The sequence below is a fragment of the Heterodontus francisci genome, chromosome 32, assembly GCF_036365525.1.
Source record: "Heterodontus francisci isolate sHetFra1 chromosome 32, sHetFra1.hap1, whole genome shotgun sequence".
Lineage (NCBI taxonomy): Eukaryota > Metazoa > Chordata > Chondrichthyes > Heterodontiformes > Heterodontidae > Heterodontus > Heterodontus francisci.
Window position 1 is genome coordinate 59034021 of NC_090402.1, and position 13707 is coordinate 59047727.

General features: G+C 41.8%; 1 protein-coding gene across 1 annotated transcript; it reads left to right on the plus strand.

The window, feature by feature from the left end:
* Nucleotides 1–10783: 10783 nt before the first annotated feature.
* Nucleotides 10784–13459, plus strand: LOC137347493 (probable G-protein coupled receptor 139). The gene is made up of 2 exons (XM_068011937.1): nt 10784–10853; nt 12552–13459. Exons 1-2 carry the CDS (start codon nt 10784–10786, stop codon nt 13457–13459), a joined length of 978 nt encoding a protein of 325 aa, XP_067868038.1.
* Nucleotides 13460–13707: the final 248 nt, after the last annotated feature.

A 13707-nucleotide genomic window follows, 5' to 3' on the forward strand; every position in this document is an offset into this window, starting at 1 on the left:
GCTCAATTTGTCAATGAGACCTACCTTCTGCTCCCTGGACCCTATTCCTATTAAAATCCTGACCATGCAACTTCCCTCCTGGTTCCCAGGTGAACTGATCTTGTTCACAGTTCTCTCTCAACACGTGTGGTCACTCCATCCTTTAAATCTGCCATCATCACTACTCTCCTCCAAAAACTATCCTTGACCCCCACTGTTCTTGCAAACTACCACCCTATCTCCAACCTTGATTTCCTATCCAATGTCCCTGAATGTGTTGTTGCCTCCAAATCGCTTCTTTCCTGGAGTTCCATGTTTGAATCCCTTCAATGAGGTTTCCGCCTCTGTCACAGTATGCTTCATAAATCAACAAAAATGCTTCAAAGAAAGGCTCAAATGCAATTAACACCTACTTTCCAAATATTTTTGCTATGCAATTTTTTTTTATTCATTCAAGGTTGTGGGCGTCGCTGGCTAGGCCAGCATTTATTTCCCATCCCTAATTGTCCTTGAGAGGTGGTGGTGGTGCGCTGCCTTCTTGAACCACTGCAGTCCATGTGAGGTAGGTACACCCACAGTGCTGTTAGGAAGGGAGTTCCATTTTATTAATTCTATTTAAAAGCTGACTGTGTGCATCTGAAAATAATCACAATGGGATTTGTGTTACCTGATGACATGTTTTCCTTTGTTTCTGCATCAGGTTTGCAATTCAATACGTGCTGATATTGGAGAGAAACTCATTTCATGATGACAAAAATATTAAAATATTAATATTAAACATTGCATCAGAGAACAAATACTGAGTCAAATGGATTGAAATATTTGGCAGGAGGTTTTGAAGGAAGCTAAGAAGCAGAAGATGGGAATGATGTTATTGATGATTGAGAGGAATGCATTGCACCCTTGGGCTTTTGTTGGTTGATTTCCTTCTGAACATTGAAATTCAGAGCAAGCTGCGGCACCAGGTGGAAAGGAACAGTTGTCTTGCTGCAAGAGGGGACATGGCCTCATAATCTAACCATTCAAAACCTGCAGACCTTCCTGAACACAAACTGCCCTGTTTCCAAGGCCAATGTATAACCTTTCTGAAGTGCCGTGCCCTGAACTATACACAGTACTCCAGGTGTGGTCTATCCAGGACATTGTATATATGTAGAATTCTTGGTTTCCTTGGGTCAGAGATACATTTCATTAACCGTATACTCTTCATCAACACTGCAGAAGCTCCTGCACCTCTTTCAATCTTCTTTTACTTAATTCAGTATTTAACATTCTAGGTAAGTTCTATGGTTGCTCAGGTCCCAAAGTTTCTTAAATGTCGTGATTATCAATTGCTTCACACGCTAAAGGTCCAGCCTTAAATGCAAAGCAGAAAGTGGTATGAAAGATGCAGAACATTGAGAAGTGATGGGTTTTGCCAATAACAGGATAAATAGGCACCAAAATTTAATATTCCTGCTTCTCCAGATACTGAATATATCAGTGTGCAAAGAGTTGATTCTAAGACAAGGGTCTTGAATCTTCATAAAGGAAACTACAAAGGTATGAGGTGCGAGTTGGTTATGAAGGATTGGGAAATGTTACTTAAAGGGATGATGGTGGATAGGCAATGGCAAACATTTAAGGAGTGCATGGATGAACTGCAACAATTGTTTATTCCTGTCTGGCGCAAAAGTAAAACGGGAAAGGTAGCCAAACCATGGCTGACAAGGGAAATTAGAGATAGCATTAGATCCAAGGAAGAGGCATATAAATTCGCTAGAAAAAACAACAGACCTGAGGATTGGGAGCAGTTTAGAATTCAGAAAAGGAGGACCAAGGGATTGATTAAGAAGGGGAAAATAGAGTACGAGAGTAAGCTTTTGGGGAACATAAAAACTGACTGTAAAAATTGCTATAGGTATGTGAAGAGAAAAAGATTGGTGAAGACAAATGTAGGTCCCTTACAGTCATAAACAGGGGAATTTATTTTGGGGAATAAAGAAATGACTGACCAACTAAATGCATACTTTGGTTCTGTCTTGACAAAGGAGGACACAATTATCTACAAGAAATGTTGGGGAACACAGGGTTTAGTGAGAGGGAGGAACTGAAGGAAATCAGTATTAGGAGAGAAATGGTGTTGGGGAAATTGATGGGATTGAAGGCCGATAAATCCCCAGGGCCTGGTAATCTACATCCCAGAGTACTTAAGGAAGTGGCCCTAGAAATAGTGGATGCATTGATGGTCTCCTTCCAAGATTCTATGGACTCTGGAACAGTTCCTACAGATTGGCGGGTAGCTAATGTAACCCCACTATTTAAAAAGGGAGGTCGAGAGAAAGCAGGGAATTATAGACCAGTCAACCTGAGGTCGGCAGTGGAGAAAATTCTAGAGTCCGTGATCAAAGATTTTATAGCAGAGCACTTGGAGAACAGTGGTAGAATCGGGCAGAGTCAGCATGGATTTACGAAAGGGAAATCATGCTTGGCAAATCTAATAGAATTCTTTGAGGATGTAACTGGTAGAGTTGATGAGGGACAGCCAGTGGATGTGGTTTATTTAGACTTTCAGAAGGCTTTCGAGAAAGTCCCACATAAGAGATTAGCGTGTAAAATTAAAGCGCATGGGATTGGGGGTAGTGTATTGTGATGGATAGAAAATCGATTGGCAGACAGAAAACAAAGAGCAGGGATAAATGGTTCTTTTTCCAAATGGCAGGCAGTGACTAGTGGGGTACGGCAGGGATCGGTGTTAGGATCCCAGCTATTCACAATATATATGAATGATTTAGATGAGGGAACTAAATGTAATATCTCTAAATTTGCAGACAACACAAAACTGGGTGGGAGGGTGAGTTTAGAGGAGGATGCAGAGAGGCTTCAGTGTGATTTGGACAAGTTGAGTGAGTGGGCAAATGCATGGCAGATGCAGTATAATGTGGATAAATGTGAGGTTATCCACTTTGGTAGCAAAAACAGGAAGGCAGATTATTATCTGAACAGCTATATACTGAGAGAGGGGAATATGCAACGAGACCTGGGTGTTCTCGTACACCAGTCGCTGAAGGTAAGCATGCAGGTCCAACAGGCGGTAAAAAAGGCAAATGGTACGTTGGCCTTCATAGCGAGAGGATTCGGGTACAGGAGCAGGGATGTCTTGCTGCAATTATACAGGGCCTTGATGACGCCACACCTGGAATATTGTGTGCAGTTTTGGTCTCCTTATCTGAGGAAGGATGTTCTTGCTATAGAGGGAGTGCAGCGAAGGTTTACCAGACTGATTCCTGGGATGGCAGGACTGACGTACGAGGAGAGATTGAGTCGGTTAGGATTATATTCGCTGGAGTTCAGAAGAGTGAGGGGGATCTCATAGAAGCCTATAAAATTCTAACAGGGCTTGACAGGGTAAATGCAGAAAGGATGTTCCCGATGGTGGGGGAGTCCAGAGCCAGGGGTCATAGTCTAAGGATACGGGGTAAACCTTGCAGGACTGAGATGAGGAGGAATTCCTTCACCCAGAGAGTGGTGAACCTATGGAATTCATTACCACAGAAAGCAGTTGAGGCCAAAACATTGTATGTTTTCAAGAAGGAGATAGATATAGCTCTTTGGTTTAAAGGAATCAAAGGATATGGGGCGAAAGTGGGAACAGGTTATTGAGTTGGATGATCAGCCATGATCATAATGAATGGCGGAGCCGGTTTCAAGAGCAGAATGGCCGACTCCTGCTCCTATTTTCTATGTTGCTTTGTTTCTATGAGTTGTTCCCACTGTCTATTATCCACAGTCACCCTCTCCCTCCAATCCTTTGCATGTTATGACCAAGGTGGGAGGAATGCACTGTCTTTTCCAGTTCCACTTCTCCACAGGTCACAACATATATTTAAATCTTTACCCAGTTACCGATGCCGTCAATCATGTACTCTACTCTTTATCCCAGAAATAAATACACCAATCAGGTTTCTTTAATAAACAACAAAATTATCCATTCATTATCAATCAAGACTGATCTAGTAACAAAGTAAAGCATTAACACACAGATTGACCACACTACTTTGACTTCCTTATTTATAGCAAATCTGTCAGTGGAGCAGCTATAGTATTAAAATTTGTACAAATTTGCAGTAGAAATCGCACATCCCCCAAAACCTCATGATTTCTCTTTTTGTCTTCGGGTAGGGAACTCCACTAATGCTTGTACTTTTGCTGTTCTGAGCAACACTTGTCCTTGCCCAACTATATGCCCCAGGTAGGTTACCCTCGCTTTTGCAAATTCACTTCTGACAAGGTTTACTGCCAAATCAGCCAGCTGTAATTTTCTAAACAGATCGTCTAGTTGCTCCAAGTAATCCTTCCAAGTGTCACAGTATACCAGCACATCATCAAGGTAAACCACACAGTTCGGAACACTGGCTACCACTTGATTCATTAAACTCTGAAAAGTGCTTGGGCATTTTGTTTAGCCCAGATAGCATCACTTGGCATTGGAAAATACTGTCTGGTGTGACAAAGGCCGCTATTTCTTTAGCTCGGGCTGTTAAAGGAACCTGCCGGTACCTCTTGAACAAATCTATTTTTGTAAGAAATGTGGCACTGCCCACTCAGTCTTCCAAGCAAGGAATCAGATAGGAGTCTGTCTTTGTTACTGTATAAAACCTTTCTGGCGTCTACACAGAATCTAGTTGAACCATCAGGTTTAGGTAGTAATACTACTGGAGAACTCCAGCTCTTTTGACTAGGTTCAATGAGGTGGTTTTCCAACATGTATTGGATTTCTGCTTTTACCTGGGACTTTTTTGCTGGATTTAAGGGTTAAGGATGCTGTTTTTGAGGAAAGGATTTTCCTACATCCACATCATGTATGGTTAAGTTTGTACATCCTGGTTTATCCCTACAGACTCCTTTAAATGCTATGAGTAGCCTGGTTAGTTCTTCTCATTGTTCTGTATTTAAATATGAAAACATAGTGTCCAATCGCCCTGGCAATTCAGCATTAACTAACCAGATAGCAGGAGGTTCAGTTTGAGAATTGTCTCGGTCTCCTTCTGCCTCATCCTCACTAACCCTTTCATCCTCTCAGTCCTCACTACCTGACATACCTCTGCTTGTTAATCCTCCTCCCAGTGATGATCTTGTTTCAACATATTGATATGACACACCTCATTCTTTTTCCAGCAATCTGAGCCATCAATCAGATAATTTACTTCACCATTTCTCTTGACCATTTTATATGGACCACTGAACCGAGCTTTCAGCGGTTCACCCTGTAAAGGCAGTGATACTAACACCTCATCCCCTGGTTGAAATGCTCAGGTTTTGGCATGCTTGTCTGCCACTTTCATCATAGGTTTTTGGGGAAACAATCAGGTGTTCCTGAGCCACTTTTCAGGCTCACATGAGCCATTCCTGGAACACAGATACATAATCGAGCACAGAGGATTCATTTCTCTCTTGCTCTGTTCTTAAAGCCTTTCTTTGATTAGTTTTAGAGGACCTCTTATCTCGTGTACATTAGCTAATTCAAAATGACTAAAACCAGTAGACACATCAGGTGAATCCCTGGTGGCAAACAATTTAGAGAGGAAGGGGATGAAAAGGACCATGAAAACAGGCTAAAAGAGGTCCGGGAGCATTCCCAAAAGAAACCACTACTGCCAACTCTGAAACATTGGGAAAATTAGACCCCACATCCTCCTGTGTAAATGCAGACAAAAGGAGCACCCTACCAGGGCTGATAACAGAATTTGCAGAAACCTGCAGGGACAAAAAGTCCCCAAGAGCGCAGAGAAGCAGAGAGGGTGATACCTTGCCTAGTTGAATTGCCACAGGGTAGTGCAGTGGAATCAGGACAAATGCCTGTGAGCAGGAATGTCCCAGAGGGCATGGGGAAGATTAACAAAGGGACCCGCCCCACAGTCCGGAGAAAAGAGAAACAAACATGCCCTGAAGTAAGCAGCACTTGCATGACTCACCAGAATACTGAAAGTGAGGTCAGGGTGGATCCACCCACTGCAGACTCCCATGATCAGAGCTGAAGCCCAGAGCTAATTAAACCCAACAATCTCCCTGCAGACCCCAACAAGAATAAAGGCCCAGATGAAACCTCAGGGACTTTAAACACACTCATAACCCAATACTACCCTAAGGAGAGAAATTAGCAAGGTACTGAAACCCGAAGAGTTACAACCACATGTTACAGAAACAACAGCTGAGGGGGTAAAGGTTGTACACAAAGAAGAACTCACCCTAGACAACTATGCAAATTTGCAGGCACCAAGCTCCCCCAAAAACCATATGTTTATTGGACTTGCCCATTCCCAGCTTATTACCAGATGATACTAAAGAAACCTTAAACCCATGGGCAACACCTAACCATCTCAGACCCACCTCAAAGGAAAAGGGCCATTTAAAGCAGCACTGCTGCAGAGAAAAGACAGGCTGCAGCAATTGGAAGATTTCTGAATGAATGAGAGAAATGCAGGAGTGTTTTCCTGTATTTTCATTTCTTTTTAACTGATAATGAAATGCTCCCCATTGTCACATTTCATTTAGTGTGGTATGGAGGTGCAATGGAAAAATCCACATGCCAAATGGAAAATATTAATTTTGTCATCTGAAACTTTGATTGTGATAATGTCCAGTAAAATGTTCTCAAATACCTTTTGAAAAGTAGAACAGAACAGGTAAAGAAGGCCACACACAATTTGCATATGAGAAGCCAAAAAGCTGGCTAGGAAAAAGAGGGAAAGTACCCAGTCTAGCGAGAACAATGGGGGTGCTCCCTGATTCAATTAACGAGAATTGTTTTGTCAACAGTGGTGATCAAAAACCATCAACACCCTTTGACTTAAAAAAAAAGCCAAACCTCCTGACCAAGCATGTCTGAAGAACTTTGAATTTCAAAAAACCTTCCAGAAACTTCTACTTTCAAACAGAGGTGGTCACATGACATACCTGCTGGTGCAACACTGAGTTTTGTGAATTGTACCTCAGAAAGGAAGAGACTGTAACTGAACTCCAGGAAGAAAGCACCTCCCTCTCTGTCTCTCTCTCCAGCAATGTCCCAGGGAAGCTTCAGTGGCAGCTCCTAAGCCTCAAGACGACAGAACCTTACATAAAACAAGCAAGAAGATGGATAAAGCCTCTCTTCAGCCTTCCGGAATCAGAGAAACAAGCTGGAGTTGTGCACGTGGCCCCAGGAAGGACTTCAAGACTTTAACTTCAACAAAGGACATTGAAGCTCAGTATTTTAATTGCATTTATTAAGGACTTTACTTCAACCTCCCAACTCTTTTTTCCCCTCTGTATCTATTTTGTGTGTGTGTGTGCCTCTCATATGAATGTGAGCATGGATGTGTCGCATATTTTAGTAATTTCAACCAGTTTAGAGTGATAAGGTTAATAAACTTACATCTTTCTTGTTTAAACTCAAGAAAACCTGTCTGATTGGTTCATTTACAGTTATAATTGGAAGAACAGTGAGCAAGTGCTCACTGAGGGGGTAAGCTAAATCACTCAGCAGGTCTGGCAGCATCTGTGGAAAGAGAAGCAGAGTTAACGTTTCGGGTCAGTGACCCTTCTTTACTATGCTGTATTCACTGCTCAAGATGCAGTCTCCTCTGCACTGGGGAGAGAAAATGCAGATTGGGTGAGTGCTTTGCAGAGCACCTTGTTACAACCAGGTGAGGAAGGAGTCTTAGGCTCCCCTTTTGCCCCTTCTCTGGTTTGACTGCAACAGGGTTTATTCCTTTAACACAGTGATTTAGCTTACCTAAAATAAAAGCAAAATACTGCGGATGCTGGAAATCTGAAACAAAAACAAGAAATGCTGGTAGTTCCGAAGAAGGGTCACTGACCCGAAACGTTAACTCTGCTTCTCTTTCCACAGATGCTGCCAGACCTGCTGAGTGAATCCAGCATTTCTTGTTTTTGTTTCAGATTTCCAGCATCCGCAGTATTTTGCTTTTATTTTAGGTAAGCTAAATAACTGTGTTAAAGGAATAAACCCTGTTGCAGTCAAACCAGAGAAGGGGCAAAAGGGGAGCCTAAGACTCCTTCCTCACCTGGTTGTAACAAGGTGCTCTGCAAAGCACTCACCCAATCTGCATTTTCTCTCCCCAATGCAGAGGAGACTGTATCTTGAACAGTGAATACAGCATAGTAAATGGAAAGAAGTACAAGTAAATCACTGTTTCACCTGGAAGGAGGAATTGGAGCCTTGGACTGTGAGAAGGACAGAGGTAAAATGGTAGGTGTTTCATTTCCACCACGTGCATGAGTAGATACCAATAGGAAAGGGAAGTGGTTTTGGGGTGATTGAGGTGTAGACCAGGGCATTGTGGAGGAAACAGTCCCTTCTAAATGCGGAAAGGGGAGTGCAAGGAAAGGTGTGTTGGTGGTGGCATCACGCTGAATGTAGTGGAAATTGCAGAGGCTAGTCCATTAATGTCGAGGCTGGTGGGGTGGTAGGTGAGATCAAAAGGGACCCTATCATGGTTCTGGGATAGGGGAAGTTGTGAAAGGAGAAGTGTGAGAAATTAGATGGACACTGTACTGACTCTGTCAACCATGGTGGCATGGACATTCTGGCTGAGGGAAAAGGAAGACATATTGAAAGTGCTAGTAGGAAGATTGCATCATCTGAACAGATACTACAGAGATGGAGAAACTAGAAGAATGGAATTGAGGCTTTGCAGGAAGTGGGGTGTAAGAAAGTGTAAGAAAGAAAGATAGTTGTGGGAGTTATTGGGTTTCTCCTGAATATTGCTCAATAGCCTATCCCCAGAATTGGACACAGCAAAGTTGAGAAAGGAAAGGGAAATATCAGAGATGGGCCTTCGAAAGGCTTTGGAAATTGGAAGCAAAGTTAATGGCATTTTACAGTCCAGGGTGAGAACAGGCTGATGCTGTCATCAATATACTGGAAATAGATGTGAGGGTGAGGGCCTGAGGACAGGCAACCTGTTGCAGTCAAGTTGAAGGAAGTGAGTGGAGTTAAAGGAGAATTGGTTCAATTTGTGAACAAGTTCTGGCAGGTAGAAGGTGCTGGGAGTGGATAGGAATTGGTTACGTCTTTGTTCAAGAAAGACAGGAAGAGCCCTCAGAAGGTTCTGGTAATGGATGGAAGGATAGAGTGATTGGATGTCCATGGTGAAAAGGAGAAAGTTAGGGCAAGGAAACTGGAAACTGTCAAAGTTGCGAAGGGCATCAGACGAGTCACAGATGGAGGTGGGAAGACAATGAATGAGATGTTTTCACAATATGCGTGCGCAGGAAACAGTGGATGTTGGAACTCTGAAGTGACAACAGCTGCTGCCAGACCTGCTGACTATTTCCAGTATTTTATGTTTTCATTTCAGCTTAAATATAACCTCGCTAACATGGACCAGCCCACTCTGGCAGTAGCCGCGTTCAGCTGGACTTGCGTACACTGAAAGTAACTTTGCTGAATGGGATCTTGTCAATTCAGAATGTAAGCTGTGCAGCATCTGTGGAGAGAGAAGCAGAGTTAATGTTTCAGGTCAGTGACCCTTCATCATGGATTCTGATGAAGGGTCAGTGACCTGAAACGTTAACTCTGCTTCTCTCTCCACAGATGCTGCCAGACCAGCTGAGTATTTCCAGCATTTCTTGTTTTTATTTCAGATTTCCAGCATCTGCAGTGTTTTGCTTTTATGTAAGCTGTGCAGATTGAATGTAACCACTTTGAGCTGGACTTATCAACACTCAATGTAACCATGCTGAACTGGACGAGTCCACACTCAATGTTACCGTGCTGAACTGAAATGGACTTTGTCAATGCTGAATTTAAATTTACTGAACTGGTCCTGTCCACCAGAACTGTAACAGCTCTGACCTGGATTTTAACCTTGCTGACCTGGGTCTGACGACACTGAAATTAATGGTGCTGAACTGCAACATTCCACACCAAATATAATTGTCCTGACCCGGACCTGGATCTGCCCCAACTGGATATAAATATAATTTACTGGACTGGTCCTCACTGAATTTAACCTGGCTGCCCTGGCCTGTGTGCACCATTTCTGGAATGTATTTCTCATGGTGAATGTAACTACTCTGATATGAACCTGTGCACACAAAATGTAACTGAGCCCATCTGGAACATGTTTACACTGAATTTAAAGATGCTGAAAACTAAATGCAATGGCACTAAACTGGCCAGGTTCACATCGAATGTAACTGTGTTGTATTGGACCTGTCCACATTGAATCAATCAGCAAGGACTGAACAAGTCTGCAGTGAAAGTATTCATGAAGAATTGGACCTGTGCACACCAATTGTAACCTCACCACTCTGAATAAGTTGACAGTTGTGTTAAAGTGATTGTACAGTCTCAGAGATTTAGAACCATGTTGCATGTGACCAGTGACCACACAGATTGAACAATGATTGCATTTTTATTTAGGACCAGAATATCTCTGGTCAGTTGTACCTTGTGCTGAAATTACTTAATTCAGCATAAAGGGGCTTTATCCTAATAATTTCTCATTTACAATGCTCACTTTCACCGTTGCAACTGCCTATTTCGCTTTTTATTATCTTTTATGAAGAAATGTAACTGGGATAATACTGTAGTCTCTGGGTATTTCACTTCAGAGCTGTGATAGATCCCTTGAAAAACATTCCGTTCCATCAAAACATAAACACGAGCCCAGCAGTAGCTGCACTAATGTGTTTGTTTCAATTAGTGTAATTAATGTAAAAGATCAAACCATCTAATTATCTCCCTATACCTGACATCAGGTATAAATATGACAATCTTTCAGTGTAGTGCAGAATGCGCTCAAAGTTTCTGATAGAAATGCACGGATCACCAAAAGGTCTGGTGTTTGCCATTTACTATCCAATCCTTGCAGCTATTGGGGCTCCAGGTAAAGTATTGCTGTTGGTTAGTATTGTTGAAGTAATCATGGTTTAGCTGTATCACTGCCTCCATTTACCAATCGCACTTCTCTACATTGCCGATATTCTTTTTGCTTGAATGGGGTAATTTTGCCCCTTTAAGTCAATTTCTCCCTCTTAACTTTGATAATTTCTTTCCTGTTACAGTAGCTTTTATCCACTTTATCAATAATAATTCTCCTTTTAACGAAATGACTTCTTCCCTTTACTGACAATTTCTTGTCATTACCGGTATAATTTCTCCCCTTTAACAGTATGCTATCTTTATTTAACCAGTACCATTTTACCCATTAAACTGTATAAATTCTCCCATTTACCGCTACAATCTCACGATGCAAACGTAGTTCTATTTTGCCCTTAAAACTGTCACTGTGCATGAAATATCACACTGGTATCACGATATAAATGTAGTTCTATTGCGTTATTGACACTGTTACAGTGGATAGATTATCACAATGTTATCACAGTCTCAATGTAGTTCTCCTGTGTTGCTGACATTGTTACTGTGGGTGAATTATCATACTGTTATCACAGTATAAATGTAGTTCTATTCTGTTATTGACATTGCAAGTGAATTATCTGACTGTTATTACAGTGTAATGCAGATCCATTGTGTTATTGGCATTGGCAGAGAATCACAGAATAATACAGTGCCGAAGAGGCCCTTTGGCAGAGTAATTTCCACAAAATATTCATTGATTGAGGATATTGAACTAATGACTAATGGCTGACTGCATTTTATGAATGCATTAATTGAAAGGATATTATTGGGATCGAGTTGTTGCCTGAAATATGAGCGATTTAAAAGTGACTGTTTAGGAGTGATCTATTTCTGTCACAAACTCTCAGAGCACAGTGGTTCTACTCTCAGTCTCTAAATCTCATTGCTTCAGTCTGGCTCTCCGCTTCTGCTTTAGCTGCTGCTGACCATTTTGCAGTGACCACTGCTGAGTCTGGATTGTCCTTCTGCTCCGAGCATCTGGCAATGTCCCAGACTGTTCCCGCCTTCAATCTTATTGCCAAATTGTGTGAGGCCACATAACTGGTGGCATCTCTCGCATCTGAGGCACAAAGTTTTAATTTCAACATTCATTCTAGGATTCAGCTGAGGAAGTGTTGTCTTATAGGAGGGACCTTTCCTTGAATGGGATATCATGTCCGGTGATTCAGACTGACACTGAAGATCCTAGGTGTCAAAGATCTCAAGGCAAGAGCTCAGAAATGTCCCTGTGCCATCGCCAACATCCCTTCTACAAAGTCAGAAAATGAAAATTATCTATTCGTATTGTTAGTTGACGTGTTATTTGCACTCTTCGATATTTTGTATAATTCTTTGCTGATATGTTATTTTTCTTCTTTATTTGATTCTCCTCTGTTGGTCTCGGGCTTTTGATGCCTTCTTCTTCTCTGTTAGGTTTCCTTGTATTATTTCACATTCTGATGTCACTGACTTATCATTTTTAATCTAGATGATTATTTTAACACCAAAACAAGTTCCCGTAGCATAAGGGATAGTTTACACTTGCAACTCTAGATCATGTCTTAAAGGTATAAATTTCCCACAGAATCCTATAAAATGGATGATTTTGTTGGGAGTCAGACCAATAAATTTCCTGTACTCCCTTGCTGACACACATAGACTATCTCAGTCTCTCTCTCTGTTACAGCTAACCTGGCTGTGATTGTGATCCTTTCACGAGGAAGATGTGGTCTCTCCAGATGTATCACTTACTACCTGGTGTCTATGGCAGTGACGGATCTCCTGGTCATAATCACCGCAGTGATATTAAACCGGATTGCTGGTATTTATTTTCCACTCAGTTTCATGTCCATCACACCGATATGTAGTCTCCGTATTGCCCTCATCTATGCAGCCATAGATAGTTCTGCCTGGTTAACAGTCGCTTTCACCTTTGATCGATTTATGGCCATTTGTTGCCAGAAGCTGAAAATAAAATATTGCACCCAGAAGACATCGGCACGGGTTATTGGAACGGTCTGCACACTGAGCTGTCTAAAAAATACCTTCTTGTATTTTATATATGAACCTTTGTACATAATTAATAACATACCCTGGTTCTGCAGCATAAAATTAATATTTTACATGTCACCTGTATGGATTGCATATGACTGGATCCATCACATTTTAACCCCTTGTCTCCCATTCATTCTGATTTTACTGCTCAATGCTCTGACTGTCAGACACATTCTAGTGGCCAGTAGAGCACGCAGGAGACTCCGGGCCCTCAACAATGGAGAGACTCAGAGTGACCCAGAGATGGAGAAACGGAGGAAGTCCATTGTTTTACTCTTCTGTGTCTCAGGCAGTTTCATCTTTTTATATTTCCTACTACTTGTAACTTTCCTCTATGTCCAAATCACAAACGTTTCTTACTTCTCAGGTTCTGATGTCAGTGAATCAACATTTATTCTGGAGGAAAATGGATATATGCTTCAGCTGTTGAGTTGCTGCATCAACCCGTTTATTTATGCAGGGACCCAGAGTAAATTCAGACAGGAGTTAAAGAATGGGGTGAAATACCCACTGCGTCTATTTGTTAAATTAGCTAAATGAAGAAATCCCAACATGAATTGTACCTTATATTCCGTTTTTTCCTCTTGTCCAAGTGACACATGAACTCCCCTCATAGGTAAAATGACCTGCTTTGAGATCCTTATTCACTGTGTGAACTTAAGAATGTATTCGGAACACACATCACCACATAATTCAGCGTTGCAATCTGTTCTCAGTTTCCATTTCTTTTCCCATGTTGGCTCAGGTATGGTATATTCCCATCAGCCCCAAGGGCTCGGAGTATCGCT